This window comes from Gopherus evgoodei, chromosome 23 (assembly GCF_007399415.2).
Source record: "Gopherus evgoodei ecotype Sinaloan lineage chromosome 23, rGopEvg1_v1.p, whole genome shotgun sequence".
Taxonomy (NCBI): Eukaryota; Metazoa; Chordata; order Testudines; family Testudinidae; genus Gopherus; species Gopherus evgoodei.
In genome coordinates this window covers 5,762,837-5,782,658 of record NC_044344.1, presented here as the reverse complement: position 1 = coordinate 5,782,658, position 19,822 = coordinate 5,762,837, and the positions used below count along the sequence as shown (strand labels likewise).

The following is a 19,822-nucleotide window of genomic DNA, read 5'->3' as shown; positions in this document are numbered from 1 at the left end:
GGAGGGTGGCAAAGTTGTGGGAGGTGTTGGCAAAGGGGTGGGGCTTTGGGAGCAAGCAGCACTGCTTTTCTCCCAGGCTTCTCCAGCCGTGTATGGTGTTGGCCAAGCTGTCCGGTCTACACATGCCATGGGCAGCCCCAAGAATGGCTTGTGCAAATGTTAAGTGACCTCCAGAGAATTGCATTGGAGAGACAGCGTGGCCTTAGTGGCTAAGGCATGGGACGGGAGCCAAGATGCCTGAGTTCTATTCCAAGGTCTATGTGACCTTGGGCATGTCCCGACCCTGTTGGGTGCTTCTGTTTTCCCACTCTCAGGGTCTTTTTTAGATTTTTAAGCCCTTCAGGGCAGCGACTGTCTCTCTTATGTGTAGTTGTATAACATGGCCACAAGGCGCTTCCGTATCACTAATAACAATCTCAACCCCAGTGGGTACCTGCGCATTGAGAGCCACAGGAGTAGGTGGTTCCTTCCGCGGTATCCAGTGGAATTGTAACTGGAATGTCTAACTGAATGGGTCCCTTTGTGTCTCACTCCTATCTGTACACATCTGTGCAGTACTTAGTACTGATCTCGGATCCAGATCCCTTAGGTGCTACCAGAATACAAATTAATAAGTGTGTGTGTGTGTGTTATTTCAGTGATTACTGTGGTATGTGTGTGCAAACACAAGGATCCACCAGCATTCCAGCAAGATGGGTGCTGCGGCCATAATACCAACAAAAAAAAACACAACACCATGTGAGCATTCCCACTCAGCTAATCCTTCATTTGCTCCAGATAGAAATTCCAGTACGTTACCTCCTCGATCAGGGCCCACTTCCAAGGCATTCTGTCTGTCTGGCAGCCCAGAAATGCTGCAGCATTGCAATTCCCACTAGAACAGTGTTATCACATTTTAATATGAGCCTCAGTGCAGCCTCGGTACTTCTAATTGCTTTCAAACCATTGTTTTTGTGGGTTTGGTTGATGAACCCAGCATCTGGCGTCATTCGAGAAAGTACAGCAGACAGCTGTGTTCAAAATTAGAAAAAGACGAGAGGATTAGAACACATAAAAGGGCTCAAAATTAGATTTTTTTTGTGTGTGCGCGCGCGCTGGGATGGGAGAAGTTCACACAGTTTAAAAAGGGTGGGGGCAAAATGCTTCCAAGTGCTCTTGTTCTCATCAACTGTTCACTTTTTTTTTTTAATTTTTTTAATATGCTGCTGCCGGGTTTTGGCTTGGTTTGTAGAACAGGGCCAGATTTCCAAAAGGAATTTAGATGCTTTAAGCTAGGAACCGTAACTCTCACTTCGGTGCTTTTGTAAATTCCACTGCCGTATCTTCAGGTGCCTACATGACGTTGTAAATCTGCCCCCCCCCGTTTGGGGAAGGGTCATTAACCTCCGAGAATGTATTAAGGAGACAGCAGTGGCTGGTGGCTCAATCGAGGGCCTGGGAATCACCAGCCCTGACTCCAGTTTGCTGTGTGACCTTGGTCAAGTCTCTTTGTGCCTAAATTTGCCTATTCGTAATATGGGTTTATACTTCTCTGTACAGTGCTTTGAAATGCTCTGATGTACTTCCATTACCATACAGTGGGCTCTGTTGGTTAGACCAGGGGACTAGAGACCGGGCAGGTTTTGTTCCCCTTCACTGCTGTGTGACCTAATAGAGAGGCTCAACCTTTCTGTGCCTCTTTTTTTTTTTTTTTTTTCCCTCCCTAGCTGCCAAATGGAGTGCTAATAGCAAACCTCCATGAAGTGCTTTGGGCTGGGTGTTTCAAGGCCAAGTGCTGGAGACGTCCCAAGAATTCCTCTCCTTGGACTCTGTTGTTTTTGGAACGCTTTACCCATGTGTCCCGGAGCACATGAAGGAACATTTAGAAAGTCAATTAATTGATCAGTGGTCATATTGGAAACCCAGAGCATTGAAATCATGGCCCTGGAGGGGCGGAGTCTGGTTTTAAGAAATAGGATTTTGCATGCCACAAGAAGCTCTTGGGGAACCTCCATATAGGGCTTTAGTGCTCTGAAAGGTTTCTAGCGACTACCCTTTTCAAAGAGGATGAGCAATGCTCCATGAGGTTTCAGGCAGTTATAGCTTCTAATGCATGAGGCCAACAAAACTTGGTGGCCTCTAAATCAGACTGGCTGAAAGTCTGAGTGCTGTTGAAGATGGAGTGAGGATCTGGCACTACTAATGTGTTCATGGCAACTTGTGCAAGATGTAGGTGAATATGGGGGAAGTTATGTGATTCAGAGGGCAGGCCGCATCAGCCTAATTCACTGTTACCCAAACGACAGGTGTTTCTGCCTCTCACAATGATGGGTACTTGGCATCTTTTGGCTCAGTGCTGTCTGCTTAGAATGCAGGGAAGGCACATCTCTCTTTTTTTTTTTCTTTTTTTTTTTTTTTTGAGAGGCCGGGGACGTAGGGGAAGCATTCTGTATACACGGGCATATATTTTGATACGTACCTGTCATCTTTTCTTGCAGTATTTCCTTTGTGGAAACAGCTGCGAGGAGGGTTGGCAGCAAAAATCCATTCAGGTCATGAGTCAACTTAGTCTCTGCCTCCCACCCCCAAAGTTTTTTTTTTTTTCTCTCTCTGCTCTTTGTCTCCTCTCCCCCTGCTCATTTTCCCTGCACTGAATTGTCTGCAGCAGCTTGAGTGCATCAGGAACCAGTGGTCTCAGGGAGCGGCAGCAGGCCAGTTCATGGTACTGCAAGGGAATCTAGGAATAAATATATAAGGGAAGGAATTGGGGGAAGGGAGTAAGGCGAAGAGAGCAGTGTAGTGTGTTCCTGTCCGGGCAGGGACAAATAGCTTCCCTGTGTGTTTGTTTTCCCATCTATAAAATTGGGGTAATTAAAAAAAACAAAAACTACTTATGTCAGGGAGAAGGGATGCAGGGTTAGTCTAATCATGTTTGTAATGTGCTTTGAGATCCTTAAATGAAAGACATTGGAGAAAGGCAAGGATTGTAATTAAAGCTGGGCATGCTGAGGCAGATTTTCACCACCGTGTTTTATGTAGGTGTTTGTTCCCACAACTAAGTGCTCCCATATTGTGCTCACAGTGAATTTCTGGTGCAAATCCTAGAATGGGGTCAGCACTTACATATCAAGGCGATAATCCCCTTCTAATCAAGTCAGATAGAAAGCACTCAGACTTCTAAGGACCTGAGTGCTCTCTCAAATCAGGTACTTAGGGTAGATAAGTGGTTTTCAACCGATGGTCCGTGGATCGCTGGGAGTCTGGAGACTGAGATTTCCAAAGGGTGTGTACCTCCATTCAAAAATGTATTAGGGGTCTGCCAGTGGAAAAAAGGTTGAAAACCACTGGGGTAGATTCCTCAAAACTAGGATTTGCGTGTGCTGTTGTAACTATATTGTCGTTCCAAATGAAATTGAGAGCCCCATTGTGCCAGGTCAGGCTGGAAAATGGTGGTACCCCACCCAGGTGGAAAATTTTAGCTTGTTGGTTTTAAATTGTTTTTTCTGAAAGCAGACATTTTTTCTTTAACAAAAAAAATTCTTGTTGAAAACCCAATTTTCCATTTTAAAAAGAGAAGTTTTTAGATAGAAACTTTTGGCCAGTCCTAGTGTTGGGTGCTGTACAGGTGTGTTCTAAGAGACTGTTCTTGCCCTGAAGCGCTTAGTCTAAATAGATGAAACAGGCAAAAATTGGGAGAAAGCCAGGATGGTTAGCCCCAGATGCGAGACTGAGATGCAGAGAGACGTGCCCAAGATCACAAAGAACTAGGAACTGAGTCCAGATCACCAGAATCCCAATCCCATGCCTTAACTACAAACCCAGTCTTCGCCCCTGTGGAAAAGCAGGGTGGAAAATTATATTGCTTGGGCAAAGCATTGCTTAAAAATTAGGGTCTGTTGTGCTCCATAAAAGGATTAGGTAACTAACTATGTGGAAAGTCTTTGCAAGCCGCTAATCTTATAGTGTACATACTTAATGTAGATTAAATGTGTAACATTTTCTCCATATCACCCTGACTTATTTTGGCTCTGCTCCGCACTACTTTATGGGTCACTGAATGTTCACTGGGTTCACGCAGGAGGTATGTATAGCGGAGGCATGCGCGTAGCGTCTTTCATTAACTAACTGGCGCTCTACAAAGGCTTCCCATGTTAGATTTATGAACTAGTTTTCTGTGTAAAGCCTCAAACCTATTGAAGTGAATTGGAGCGGGGTTGGACAGGAGACGGAACTAACCGCTGCTCCCTGGTATCGCATACTTAGTCCATGTAGTTATGACAAGTGCTAGTAGCAAATCATTAAAGCAGCAAAAACACTATCTGTACTGTAAAAAAAAGAATCCCCTTTGAAGCCAAAGAGGAGTGTTCCTGAATTAATGGAGTGCACGATGATTTTACTAAGTTTTATTTATATAGTTTAAAAAATACCCTCTTTGCCTTCATGCCAGAAAGCTCGAATGCAGTTGGAAGCAGGGTTCAGACGCAGAAACCTAACCCAGATTTATGATGTGTTTGAAAACTCAAGGAAAAAAGTACCAACTTGACAATATTTATAACTTTTTGTTAAAATATCTATTCTATCGCCATGCCTGGAATTCCCTGCCTTTGTAAACACAAGTGCCAGCTACAAACTTTGGAATGTCATAACATGGAGAGACTTAAAAAAAACAAAACAAAAAACCCCAAAACTTGTGTTAGAACATTTTGCAAAGTCCAGGATATGTGTGTGTGTTAATTAATGAAAAATAAAACATACACAAGGGCATATGTTCTTTAACATTAAAAAAAAAAGCAAGCTTTAAGATCAACATTTCTGACAGCTCCTTTTGTCAGCGACAAGGCTTTGCTTCCTGCATGTTTGAGTGTGCTTTTTTTTTTGTTGCCTGTCTGTGTGTGTTACACATCGTGCAAATTAATCTGTTTCAAGACAATACACTGTAAATATTTTTGCAGTAAGATCCCTCCTGTTGGTATTCTTTCAAAGACTGATCTGCCACGTAGCTTTGCATTCTTTCTCTCTATATAAATGCATGTGTATAAATACTACATGATCTGAACCATACGTTACCGCGCATAAATTTTAGAAGCAGGCAACTGCTGTAGAAGAAAACAGACTGATATTCTCAGAAAGGTTTCATATACAAGGGACCTCTTTTATCAGGCATGCCTATGTTTAAGTGGCCCATCTGTGTGGTGCAGTTAAATTTGGCATAAGGTATTGCCAACCTCAAGTGTTCTAAATCACATACAAGCCCCCCCCCCCCCCCCGAATCATGAGACTTTAAAAAATGTATAGGGTTTTATTTGGCTTTTGTGTTTTTGAGCATGGGGTGCCCTTGGGTCATGGTTTTTCTCCACAGAATAACTCACTGTCTTGTTCTGTTTTTTTAATGAAAACTCAATTTCTACTGCAATCACTTGATTCCAGAAGCTGGGGCTCAAAGAACACCACCACAGATGGCAAGACAGAGTTGCTTGATGGTGGGCCTCTCAAAAGCGCGAAGTATTGGCCTAGTTCTGCTATTGGGTGAAGTGCTAGGGTATATTTAGCTGTAGGTGAGCTAGGTTAGCTTGTGTACCAGAGCGGTGAAGTCATGGTAAGGCAGGTTTCCATGTGAGCTGTACACGCCCATCTGATTACCTGAGTCTCCAATCAGTTGGCTAGCCCATGCTGCCATGGCTTCGCTGCTTCCGTACCCAAGCTGTCTTGATTAAAGCTAGTTTGCGTGTTGTCTATACAAGCCACAACGCACTCCATAATTCTAGCATAGACTCACTCAACGATACACCTTCCGTGGACTGTAGTAGGAGCAGAAAGAGGCCAATGAGGAGGGTTTTTAAAAATCCCAACCCTAGTCTTTGTGTCCTAGCCAGGATCCAAATCCCATTTAAGCTTTGCATCTGAGTTTAGCACGTGAGCCCAGAGTGCTTCATTGACCACTCACTGGTGGCTGCTAGTCCAACTGCAGTGGAAAGGACTAGATTGTAGGCTGTTTGGGGCAGGGTCCAAAGGTGCTGATTCTGAGGGTGCTTTGGGGCTGGATCACCCACAGGGGAAAAAGGTGAGAGCTCAACACCCAATTGCAGCTGCCCATCAGCTCCTTTCCCTTCCTCCAATGCCTCCTGCTTCCCGATGGGCCACACCGATCAGCACCTCCACTGCCCCCCACCGCACCTTCTGCCTGCTGGGGATCAGCTGTTTAGCAGTGTGCGGGAGGTACTGGGAGGGAGGCGGAGGAGTGAGGGCAGGGGCAGGACCTGGGGTGGTGCGGGGGTTGAAAACCTCCTGGGAAAGGACAAAGTCGGAACCTGTCTATTTTGTTGTGGTTTTGTGTTTGTACAGCACCTGACGCAATGGGATCCTGGTCTATGACTGGCGCTCCTAGCGCTACTGCAGTCCAAATCACAATGTCCAGTAGAGTTTCTCTAGTTTCCTCCTCATGTCTGTGTGTGTCCTCTTTCTACATATAGCTGGGCTTTTTTCCTTTTTCTTTTTCTTTTTTTTTAAATCCTCTGCACGTAGGGGATGGGGAAGGATTCATGACTTCTTAAAGAGCAAAGGATACGCTGGGACACGGAAGACTTAAAAATGTCCATAAAAATACTAAATATACATCAGTTTGGGGAATCTCAGTAAGTTCAATATGAACAAATCCTTTGGCTTTCATGGATCTATTCACTCAAATTGTTAGGGGACACTCTGAATTGCCTGGCACGCAGCTGGAGAGGGACAGAGAGCCTTTTCAAATGAACACTCGCTGAGTCTTCTGAACCTGTGTGTGTAATAGGAAGGCACTGCTGCTTTTCCTTTATAAAGAAATCTCAAGGGTGACCACAGTATGCGTAGAGGAATACCTGCCCCAAGCACTATATTGTGCTTTTGTTGAATAGAAGAGCACTGAAGAAATTGCCTGCTGGGGGGTGAAGACCTGATATACTGGTCACATAGAACATCACCTGAGCCTTTACTTACTATGTAAAAGCAGATGGAGTGAGAGTGCCTAGGACTTTGAAAGGGAACAACAAGGCTCTGAGTTAGTTCTTAACAGATTTCAGAGCTCTGCCTCTGGAAGACAGAGGAATTGTTTAACTTTGAGTCCTGTGTTGTGTGGCCCGCCCCCAAGGAATTACTTGTAGAAAAAGCAGGGCCCTTTATTCCCATAACCCTTGTGGTCCGTTTAGGAATGGGCCAAGATGCAGAGTTTAAATCCCGCGTCCCAACTTTTCCAAAGCTTCCGGGTGCTCAGATCTAGAGTTTTGGGTCTGGCCCATTTCTGGCTCAAGCCAGCTTGAAATTCTCAAAGGGACTGGGCACGTGTGCTCTGCTTCCAGGGGGAGATGTTTTTGTTTGGTCTCTCCCACGACCCCTGTTGCTTTCTGTTTCTAGCTCATCCTGTTGAAGGTTAAGCTTGGTTCTACTCTGAAAAGTGACTATGGAATAGTTTTGTATTATGCTAGTGCCTACAGATGACCTCGCCCTAGGTGACAGTATGACATATTACGTAACAAAGCTGATCCCGATGTGCCATCAGTCATACTTACCACTTTATTAAGAGAGAGGTTGGTTTTGATTCCTGGAAGCCTTGCAGAGCCAACGCCGTATGGGAGAGCCAACTGGATTCTCTTCCTTGTGCGTTATCAAAATTGTTTTCTAAGTTCTGATTGGAGAGCCAAGTTAATGTCCGAGCAAATCTTTTTAAGTCAAGAAGGTGTCCGCTAAGGGCAAAACACTGACAATGGTGGCATTGCATAGATGTAACTCAACGCATAATTTGGCCTGCAGAACCGTTGTTACTGAAGATGATGCAGAAGAAGGGAAATTGTGATGGTAAACCTGGAATCCCCTCCCAAAATCCTTTTTACACCCTCTTCCCCCATAAAACCCTTTTCCAAAAGACAAACCAAGCCAGCGTCCATAGATGAGCTGCTTGTTGATGAGATGTGGGAAGCTGTATGGGACCTGTTGACAGGTCTCATAGACTTTAAGGTCAGAAGTGACCATTTATGATGATCTAGTCTGACCTCCTGCGCGATGCAGGCCACAGAAACACACCCACCCTCTCCTGTAACAAACCCCTAACCTATGTCTGAGCTATTGAAGTCCTCACATTGTGGTTTAAAGACCTCAAGGTGCAGAGAATCCTCCAGCAAGTGACCTGTGCTGCGTGCTGCAGAGTAAGGCGAAACCCCCCCAGGGCCTCTTCCAATCTTCCCTGGAGGAAAATTCCTTCCCGACTCCAAATATGGAGATCAGTTAAACCCTGAGCATGTGGACAAGACTCACCAGCCAGACACCCAGGAAAGAATTCTCTGTAGTAACTCAGATCCCACCCTATCTAACATCCCATCACAGGCCATTGGGCATATTTACCTGCTAATAATCAAGTGTCTCTAGTTTTGTGCTAGCTCTCAGAAGTGTGTGTCTCCAGAAGTCCTTTTCATGCGCTGTCGGCATTACTGGCCTCCTACCCTTTCCAGTTGGGGGCATCCAAATCCTCAAGTATGTGGGCATTCTGGGTAGCTGTGCAGGGGCTAGTACTGATTTGACTGGGCTATTTTGTGACAGTGGGAGGAGTGCTGAATGCTGAACAGAGCATAGGAAGGCGGTGGGGAGTCAGTGAGCTAGAGAGGGAAGGAAAAACAGACGTAAGGAAGGTCTCGTGAACTGAACCCAAAAAATGCACTTTGGTTCAAGGAAAGGGAGCATGGTCTGTGTACTGGGTCAGGAGATTTGAGTTCTGTTCCTGACTCTACCGCTGACTCGGAATAACTCTACGCTGCAATAAAAGACCTGTGATTGGCCTGGGGTCAGCTGACTTGGGCTGCAGGCCTATGAAGTTGCAAGGCAGATGTTCGGGCTTGGGCTCAAGCCTTGCCTCTGGGACCCTTGCCCCCTCGCGGGGTCTTTGGGCTGCAGCGTGAGCCCAAACATCTACTGCTATTTGATAGACCTGCAACCCAAGCCAGCTGACCCAGGCTCCGAGACTTGGTGCCGGGTTTTTTTTATCGCCGTGTAGACGTATCTGCTCCTTGAGCAAGTCATTCCCCATCCCCTGTGCCTCAGTTTCCCTTCTGTAAAATGAGAATAATGCCTATTAAAAGTGTTATGGGGCGTAATTTATTAGTGGCTAGAAATACAAAATTATTAGAAGTTGTTTGAGCCATTTAGTTTGCCTGGAACTCTTGCCCTTCCTGTGTGTCTTTAACATATCATAAACTGCAGAATAAAACTGCTTGGTTTTACTTGTTTATATCCCTTGGGAATCTTCTGCTTTGCTGGGTTTCATGCTTTCTTAGCAGGGCTGATGTGAGCCATGCGTCCCCTGTTCTATGAAACTGCTACCCACTTGAAAGGCAGAGTATGCACTGGCTTTAGGGGAGGGTGTGAAAGGTTGCAGAACAAAAGAGCTATGGGGAAGAAACTGGAGAATGGGGAAGCTTAGGAGGAGGCAGATTTGGGGAAAGAAGAAGAGCAGGGAAACCGAGTGAGGAATTCAGCTGAGGAATGGAATTGGAGGAACAATCTCTGCTCATGGAAGGGTTATGTGAAGATATTGAGGTGTTTTTTATTATGATGCCCTGAGACTTCTGGTAATCTGGGCCCTATATCCTCTTGCTTCACCCTGTGTTTGAGAATGGACAGGCAGGAACATATCAGGACATGAATTTGATTGGAACGAACCTTGTCCAGTTAGAGTTGCCCTGGATGTTTAGTTAATTAGCCTGGCAAACAAAGGCTGCAGTTACAAATTTCTTGTCTGCATTTTTTTTGTATAAAAACAAAAAAATACCCAAACAAACAAACATGGGAAGGTTGATTTGAGCATCCATTAAGGTGACCAAATGTTCCGATTTTATAGGGACAGTCCTGATATTTGGGGCTTTGTCTTATATAGGCACCTATTACCCTCCCCCATCCTGATTTTTTCACACTTGCTGTCTGGTCACCCTAGCTCCCTGTAGCAAGATTAAACTACTTACTGCTATTTGCAGGGGCAGTCGAGGAGGAAGCCTGGCCTATGCTAAAAAGTTAAGCCAGCCACAGCTATGTCACTCAGGCATGTGTGAAAAATCCACACCTCTGAGCAGTGTTGTTAAAAACAAGGTGGATTACCTGTGCTGATGGGAGAACCCCTCCTATCCGTGTAGGTAGTGTCTATGCTGAAGTGCTTTAGCAGCATGTTTTAGCTGTGCCACTGTGGCATTCTAGGTGTAGACAAGCTGTGAGAGAGATCATGTGGGAAACCGGAAAGAGAAGACCTGACAAATCAATAACTTCCAGGTTTTAGCATTCAGTTTTTAGTCATCAAGCATGTGTCTTGGCCATGTGACAGAGAGAATTTTAACCCCCGCCTGTTCTGAGCCTTGTCGTCGAATTTTTGTTTTGTCCATGTTCCGCTGTTTCAGTTTGCAACGCTAGAATAGTTTTTGATCCAGTAAATCTTCTAATTTGGAGGTGTTGGCGGATAACAGAAGTGGATTTTGTGTCTCATATGCAGGGCTGGGATTTCCTCCTCGGAGGGCTACAGTTTGCTTTATGATGTGTGCCCAATCACTGTTGCATTGTCTGATTTTAAAAGAATGCAACAAAATTCCTGGCATTCATAATCAGGCTCTGAAGGGGTTAAAGTCTTGTCCACTGGCTTCCCCCCGCCCCCATTATTGGTTCCTTTTTTGCTACCTAAGATGATGCTGCACGCTGCAGCTCACCCTACTGGCCATACATGACCATTGCAGCATGGAAGAACATTTTCTAGAACAGAAAACTTTTTTTTAAATTGGCTAGCACTTAACAGTCTGCAAATCAGTCATGGAAGAGCTACCTCTTGCCTCATGAATATTCAGCAGGGCTGCCCTCCAGTTACAGAATTCCCAGGCATCGTAGCAATGAACATTTTGGAAAATAAGTCTGAAGTTAGTGTGTTTTTCCACTTTCTGGATGTTTTAAACGTAAGTGGCATTTTAGTAGTTCATTAATTTGCATGTGATTAGCAAACTGGGTACCAAAGGAACAGAATTACTCTTGGATTGAATAGGCTTCTGGCTCACCAAATCCTGTGTGAGGGATGTCTTGAGTTGTATCTGACTCTATTGCAGTGGGGCGCTACTGTCCCATTGGTAGGATGAGATACACAGATTTTAGTCCACTATTGGCTCAGCTGTGTTGCCCCAAGTAAGTTATTTAACTGCCTGCCTCATCATCTCCACTATCTGGGAAATGAGACTATTTATCAAGCTGGATGAAGCGTTTTGAGATTGAGATCAGAAGTCCTAATTATTAGAATTTAATTAAATCCTTAAATAGCTCTGTCATTGGTCGGAGAAAAGAGGAATATTTGTAAGGGACTTACAGATTAATCTATAATAGACAAAGAAGCGGTTAGGGCCAGATTTGCAGGTAGATGTAACGTAACCTTCACTTTTTATGCCGCACACCTAGACGCTGTGGGGACGAGCACATCAGAAATGCCTGTGAACAGAAGTGTAAAACAGCATTGTGTATCTGAGCAATAAAAAAAAAAAAATCCACACCAGACCTCCACTACACACACATTAATCAGAAGAGCTAGCCACGCAAATCCAAATGGGTATTTAGGAGCTGCCGAAGCCTCTAAGAAGTTGAGTAGGAAACGCCATACATTTTCTAGTACATCAATGTGTTCAAAAAGGTATATAATTTATAATGACAATGTCGACCGAGCCTAAGCATCAGCGCTGCAACTGTGAAGCTATAATATATTTACATGTGAATAACATTTACATGTGTGGGTGCATCTGTGCTGCCGGATTTCCACGTGAGGCTCCATAATTTAGGGGAGTGATTGTAATAGGGGATATGAAGCCATCGTTTTGATATTTCCACAGCTCTGCTTTGGGAAGTACGTTACGGCTAAATTAGTCCCTGAAAATCTGGAGATATTAACACTGTCGAGCATGAAGGCAGATGGGATTTGGATCAGAGACCTTTATTTGTAGTGAGATCCGGAGGACTCGTTAGTTTTTAAAGCAGGAATTTTTGTTTCCTACAAACACTTGAATAGTAACTGGAGTCAGGGATTTTTACTTCCTCTGGCGTGTGCTAGTCCATCATAAAAGCATAAACAGAATTTGGTGAGTCTTGATTTTCTGCTCTCCTAAAACGACACTTAATGAAACTCCAGGAACATGGATAAAGACCTTCACTGAAAAACCAGCTTTAATTGGAACTCCCTTACCAATCTGCTGTAACGTGAATGTGTTTTTTCACTGTGAAACCCTCTCACGCCTTTAGAAGATAAATAGCCTGTTCCTCTTCCCACACGCGCCAAAAGGCATCAGCTTGGCTTTTCATACCTCAAACAAGTGTAGCTTTAAAAGCTTCTCTCCCCGGTTCTGCTCTGTTTCTCTATTTCTCTTCACCTGGACCCTCTCCAGCAAGGTCTTGAATCCTGAAGTCCGAACAACAACACTCAGTGCTTTTAGTCTGTCGCTCTCAAAGCAGGGCAAGTCTCGCCCACATTTTACAGGTAGGGAAACTGAGGCACAGAGGTTCTTTCCCAGCGTTGCTCAGCAAGATGGACCAAAGCTGGGATGAGAGCGCATAGGTCTCCCGGGCTTCCAGTCCAGGGCCCTCTCACTCACTAGAGCACGCAGTTTGCAGTGGGGTGCTAGATGCTTAATGTAGGCCTCGGTCCTGCTCCCAGGCAGCATTTGATTAACACTGGGGGGGGGGGCCCTCCATGTTGTTTTTACTTTGCACATGTTCACTCAGTACTTTCTGTCCTCGCACTGTGCATGGTCCAGCCCCAGGGCCTGCGATCATGCATGTCTCTTTCAGGGCCTGTCCTAATACGACCAGTTAAAAACCTATCGACCTTCATTCACACTGAGCCCGGAGGGTCTGCCAGATACCGCAGCTCGGTAAATGCCAGGCCTGGGTGAGGGCTGCCTGCTGTCCAGAGGGGACCCGACATAATTGACAGCAACCCAAATTGACACACGCTTCTGTCTGGGGCCTCCACAATCGGAGCTTGCCAGCACCGTTCGCTTTCCCGCCGGTGATGCTGCAAGTTGCCGGAGACAGGATCTTTCCCCACCGCGGTCTGCTTAGAATCAATATGCACAAAGAACCATCTCTCTATTAATCCCCCATCACACCTTTGGGCCTCTCTTTGTGTTGCCGCAGAAGACACAGCCGCTGTGTAAAACGTAAGCCAGCTAATCACTGGTGCAATTTGTTCCTTTTCTCTCCCCTCCCCATCCCACCCCCAATAAGAATCACAGGCAAGGTACAGTATTTAGTATACTCAGCGCAGCCAAATGCTGCGCCACGGGACCTGCTGCGGGAAACAACAGCCTGCAGGGTCCCTATTGTTCTTTCCCTCCGAGTCCGACTTACTTTTGCTCATGCTCCAAAGAGTGATAAGTGGGGGAATTTTACTGAGGGTTTGGGTAGAAAGATAGAGCCGCTCTGTGTCAGGTGCATGGTAATTATTTGCTGGGATTTCTGTGCTATTTGGTTTTTATTCCCTGTTTCTTCATTAAAGGCTAATGAGTTTCTTCTTCATTCAGGAACAATAGCTTGGCCCCTGACACGTTGTTTGGTTGTTTTCCCACCCCCCGCCCCGCTTGGACTCAGCTAGCTGTTGCTGCTCCATAAACTCGACAGAGAAGTGAATTAAAGTGCAAGAACTTTACTCTCCTAATGCAAATCCAAACAGAAAGAGGAAGTGCTTAAATCCTGCCTCCCCCCACCAAAGGCAGTGATGTATGTTTTGTCCTTTTGAATCTCAACACAAGATGTGAAACTATTCTCAAGAACAAACTAGGAGACATTAAAATGAAAGGCAAGCGAGGCTTTCCATCATTGTTGGCTGACATTACAGTAACAGCAATCAGGTAGGCACTGTCCAGCTGTATCTCTGTTTAAGCCCATACATATTTGTCATTGTGCGGTTCGGCCCCGTTTGCCCATGCAGTGTATATTCCTGTTTGTGAATGTAACAAGGAATGAGGTGTTTCTAGCAACACCACCTCTATATGATATCTCAGGATACAACACATCTGTTAAACGTTATGCCAAAAAAAAAGTCTTCCTGTGACAGCCCTAGAGCCTGATCTTGCAGCCCTTGCTCACGATGCAGTCCTTTCTTGTGCCGATAGACCCCATCATTTGCACGGGACTATCCCTGTGAGTAAGCATCCGGATGAAGCCCTTGTTTTTCGCAAATGGCTTACTGCACCGATGCAGTGATGCATGGTACGCTCGTTTCCAAGAAGCCTAGCTCACGCGGCTACGCTGCCTCTCGGTATTTGCAAACCATAAACAGTTTGCTCGTTATCACAATGATGCTGCACCTGTATCTCATTATAAGAGAGCACCTGTTACCTTGGTAATTGTTTCAAAAGCCTTTTTAAAAAAATAGAGTATTTTGGCTTGGCTGAAAGGAACCATTCTTTTAACAGATCCGTGGGCTTAACCGTAGTGGCATATTCACCGTATCTCTGCAGTGACGTGAGTCACCGGCTTTGTTCCACTGCAGCGCGGTGTTTAGGAAGATTTCTCGTTAGAATAAACTCTCTCAGCGGTTGTGCTCTGCCTAGAATGAAGTGATGTCGCTGCTCGGTAGCGATCTTTAACCCATTTTCTTTTAACACTTGAGTATTGATAGTGCCTTCTTATCCCAGGGTTCCGAAGCACTGTACTAAAATGGGTAAGTGTGGGGCAGCTCAATGCTAAAGTGACTTGGCCAAGGCCACTCAATGAACCGGTGGCAGGTTATAAATAGAATGAGATCTCCTGCCTGTAGCCGATAGACCACACCACCTCTGTGTAGTGTCTGGCCAGTATATGGGAAAGTTAAAACAGTCCACCAGTTTGTGTTCTGAGACCTGCTACCTCTGTCATGCTGTTTCTCCCTGGTAGAGTAGTATTCTCTCAAAACCAATAAACACTGCAAATGCTAAACGCAGGACAGCATCCTTGTGCATTTGTGGGTTGTATTTTTTTTGGTCCCTGTGTTGAATTCGCTTGCCACTGTTTGAGCATTGAAAACACGCGGTTGTAGGACTGACAGAAGGTATGTCAGGAAGTAGGACTGGCCAAAGATGTAGCAACTGTATATTACTTTATAGTTCTTAATAGCAAATAGAAAAAGAGTTGTTTGCCTAGATTTTTAAGGCCAGAAAGGACCCCTGTGATTGTCTAGTCTGACCTCCTGTATAATGCAGACCATAGAGCTGCTCTGAATTAAATCCCAGTTTGAACTAGATCATCTCTCTTAGAAAAACATCCCAGCTTGATTGAAAAGTTGCCAGCGATCGAGACTGCACTGCAACCCTGGGTAAAATGTTCCAGTGGTTAATTTACTGGGCTGTTAAAAATGTACAGTTTTTTTCTGGTCTGAATCTGTCTAGCTTCAGCCTCCAGCCACTGCATCTCCTTATGCCTTTGTTTGCTTGGTTTGAAAAGCCCATTATCAAATATTTGTGGATACTTATGGATTGTGATCAAGTCACCCCTTAACGTTCTCTGTGTTAAGCTAAATAGATTGAGTTCCTCAAGGCTAACACTGCGTAAGGCATGTTTTCTAATCATTCTTGGGCTCTTGGCTGAATCTCTAGTGGCTTGAGCAAAGGTCTGGGTGCCAGGAAGTCCTGAGTTCTAATCCCAGCTGTGATGCTGATGCCTTCTGATGTAGGGTCAAAGTTTCAAGAGTGCAGTTTTTCAGGTGCCAGGTACCCAGGTGTTCCAAAGTGTTCAACACCCAGCAGCTCCCAGCGCGACACTCCTGAGTCAAATTTTCAAAAGAGCACAGAACCCAATAGGCTACATTCTCTCTTGAGGGGAGGAGGAGGGGAATTGGCCCCTTATTTTGGTGTTTGAAAGAGACCCAGTCACCCTTGAAAATCTCATCCTGAATGTGGGTGCTGAGTCCTTTGGAAAATTCTGACCTTAATTGCTCTGTGCCTCAGTTTCCCCATCTATGAAAATGTGGGATGAGACCTGTAGGTGTTTGAGGATTATTGGAATACAAACTGCCATATAAATGCGGAGTGTGATTTTATTTTTTTCTTTCTTCAGTGGCTGATTTGTGCATGTGCGCACACCCCTCCTTCCCAAACCCCTCGATGCGATTTCACTGCTTTGGTGTAAAATCACCGGGCACGAATCTCTCCATAGTTTGCTGAGATAAATGTACACGGTCTTGTTTTTAGCAATTTAGTGTTTGAGCTTATATTAAAATCAGTTGAAAACCCCCTTCTCATTGTTTGTTTGGCGTGTGTTGAATGACTTGTGCAGCTGTCTTTTTGTCCTGTGTGTTTACACACACACTGTGTGTGTGTGTGTGTGTGTGTGTGTGTGTGTGTGTGTGTGTGTGTGTGGGACTCTTCAGCTTTCTCTCTGCGGTTATCAGCATCTTCCTTCTACAAAGAGGCCTATTATAGCACCATCTATCTTACGATTTTATACTGCCGCCTGTCACCATGGTATCTGACAGTCTTCCATATAAAATCATCAGCAATAACAAAGCCCCTAATGGACAGTCCACTCTGACAGAACCTAATATACAAGCACTCTATTGCACCCACACACAAATTTTTTGCTTCAGTTTATTTGCATATGGTATTCTGTCAGTATGGGTAGTAGGGCTATAGCGTGTTAAGTTTTTCTAGCACCTCACCTTTGAGATTCAGAGTCTTCTATATAAGCATTAAAGGTCTAAACATCGCTGTGAGGTAGGTGCTATAATCCCCATCTGTAAAATGGGGAAATTGAAGCCCTGAAGGGGAAAATTTACTTTACCAAATGTGGTGCAATGAGGCCATAGCAGAGCTGGGGCTAGAACTCGGGTATTTTGACACCCAGTCTTTAGCTACAAGATAGACCTTCCTGGACCAGGGCCATATACTTTTGGGGGCATACTCTGCCCTTGGGGTGCATGCATCCACACACAGTCCCCGTAAATGTCAGCATGCATCAAACCGAGGATATACCTCTTTGTTCCCACTGTCTAATCTGGCGTCTTCTGAAGTCTTTTGGAATTTGGCAGTGGCTGGAAGATAGTTGGAAGCAGCAGGGAATAATTTCCAGCATAGGCCGTAGGAGTTGGGGTAGAGCTAGGAGTGTGTATTGGTTTCCACTAAAATCAGTTCACTTCTTCACCTCCTCTCTTCCCTTTCCAGGAGGGGATCAGGCTGATGCTTACTTCGGACAGGACAGCTTTGATGACAACCAGAGCTGGAATTTCGTCCCTTCCACTGTGTCAGATGCGTCTCTTGCATCGGATTACCAGGATGATGGTAAGAGCAGCTTAACTTCCCACAATCCTTTGTGGTGTAGTGTTTGGAGGGATAGCCTGAATCTGGTCTATTTTTCCACCCTCTTCCCTCTCTAAGTTTATATGCTGCCATTGTTGATGGGTATCATCTCTCTGTTGAGGACTAGCTGCTTTATCAACCAGTGTAAGTTCTACTAAATAAATTTTGGTACCTTTCAAAAATGAAAGGGACAAATCAACACACCAGTTGCATGACTAAAAAACAAAGTGTTTCTGTTGTGCTCCAGATTTCAAGTGGTGTAGCAGAACAGAACTTGATCCAGTGGCCTATGGATTTCAAAAGCTGGAGTGATTTGGGGGGCCTCATTTTTTTTCTTTGTTGGTTGCCCAATGTGAGACATCTTAAAGGGCCCCGAGCTTCCGAAAGTGCTGAGCACCTGCCTTCTGAAAATCAGGCCCCCTTGTATGTCTCAGTTTGGGCATCTGCACTCGCTAGTCATGTTTGAAAATCTCGAGCCCCCTCTTCAGGGAAATGCAGAGAAGCTTCAGGCTGATCTTTTGGGGATGAGCTGTAATGCAGAGGCTGGGCACACATTCATTTGAGACCATACAGAAGCCGTAGTAGAGCATTACTCTTTGCACAGGAGCATCCCCTGTATAAAAGTTTCAGTAACACTTGTCTCTGCTTGCGAGTGGGCGGCTTAGCCGTGAGAAACACGAGACGTGCCACTGAAATCAAAGCTCTGTGCACTGGTGTAACAGCACTGAAGGCTGATTGATTGATATTTTTATTTTTTTGGTCCCTTGATGCTCCAAATCAGCTTCTTTCCAGATCTCTCATTTCCTCCTCTTCCTTAAACTCCCTAATATTTTTCTCACCCTCTTCAGTTTCTCCTTCCTACTTAATTTTCCAGGGCTTCATTTGCATCTGCCCACACACCTCCTGATCTTTCATTCCCTGCTCCTCTACCTTCCTGCACATCATAAGATAATCGATCCTCTTTTATTTGGGATGAGCTCATAAGCACGGATAACATCTGTGGCATATGGCATTAGCCTCCTTCTACGATGTGGGATGCTCTGTGTATCTGCAACTTCCGCTGGTGTGGGTCATAAAATGAATGGGTTCATTACATTGACTGGAGGCTGGGTTGGTTCAATAGCTCATAAATTGTAAAGGGTCACCATCATGAGTAAAAGACGTGGAGTTTAGGTTCTGTTCGTATCATGTGTGTTAAGAAACTCTCTACCTTTAGATATAAAACACACCTTTTATACAGCGTGGATGAAGGGGAATGCGACGTGGATAATAGATAGCAGACTAAATGGACATCAAAGAGTGTGAAGGCCTGGGCATAGGCTCATGATGACGAGCGATGCATGTTTATTAAGCGTTCACAAGCCGGGGGAGGAGAGGGTTGCTTTGCTAACTTTGAGTGGTGCTTTTGGGCAGCCTTAAAGGGCATGATTTGAAATAACTCTCCCGAGATATGTAAACATTTGCCACCTCTGGAACTTCCAGACACTTGAACATTTCAGACTTCGTGCTGGGATGCTCACGTGGAGAATGGCAAGAGGAGGATTTTTTTTTTTTTGGATGCTGGCATCGAGACCAAACTAACTGCTGCTACATTAGAACGAGTTACCCATTCTTGGACTTCCTGCATAGCATGGGCAGCAAGAGCAGCAGCAGTTTTATATTTTTGGATAAGAAGTTGCGCGTGTTTTTTTTGTAGTTTCGCCCTCTGACATGAACGATTGGATGTAGACCCTTGCCTGTGAATTGTTGGTGAACTTAGCAAATAGGTGAGCGGACCCCCATGGCACTTGGTCCATGGCCTGATCTGAGAGGGGCCAGGAAGGACTCTGCTGCAATTGAAACTTCCAAACGCACAAATGAATGACTCACCCACCTGTCTGGGCAGCTGTATTTCTTGAGGAGTTGCCACAATGTGCCTTTGTTAATACTGTCAAGGCCCTTGCTTTAGATCAGTAACTTTGCATAGAGGTTGGCATTGTCTCACATGCCTCTTCCGGGATGTGGAGGAGAGTAAAGACGATGTTAGTGGTCCCACATCCTGTTTTGAAATTACACTGACTCCTGGGGACAGACTTGATCTACCTAGTTGGAGCCAGTCAAGAGGGACTCGTGCCAGGCCTTTACCAGGAATAGATACAAAGGAGATCCCTTGGTAACCTCTTTTGAGAGAGAGAGAGAGAGAGAGTTGCAATTATTCAGCTTCCCGGGGGGGTAACAGGGCTGCATAAAGACTATGGCTAAGTGTTACACCGCCCTAATGAAGATGTTTAGAGCTGGCATCTTCAAGGCCAGGCGAAGAGTCTCTGTGGATCTCTAAAGGGGGTGGTATTGCAACACCTCAGACTGCTTCTGTCTGGAGAGTGCAGGGCTGCGGATTGTTGGCTGGATTTGGGAAGCAACATAATCTGCTGTTTAGGGTGCTGGACTATGACCTGGGACGCTGGGTTCTAGTCCCACTTTGGATGCTGATTTGCTGTGTGACTATGGGCAAGTGGCTTCAGGTGAAATCTTCCAAAGTCCCATTGGCTTTGAGTGATACTCAA

General features: G+C 45.1%; 1 protein-coding gene across 1 annotated transcript in view; it reads left to right on the top strand.

The window, feature by feature from the left end:
- The window catches only part of SKAP1 (src kinase associated phosphoprotein 1), a 237,276-nt gene that overhangs the window by 26,312 nt on the left and 191,142 nt on the right, over positions 1 to 19,822 (top strand). Inside the window, exon 4 of the mRNA XM_030541459.1 lies at positions 17,145 to 17,261. Within this exon, the coding sequence (XP_030397319.1) occupies positions 17,145 to 17,261 (117 nt within the window). The remainder of the gene's footprint in view (positions 1 to 17,144; positions 17,262 to 19,822) is intronic.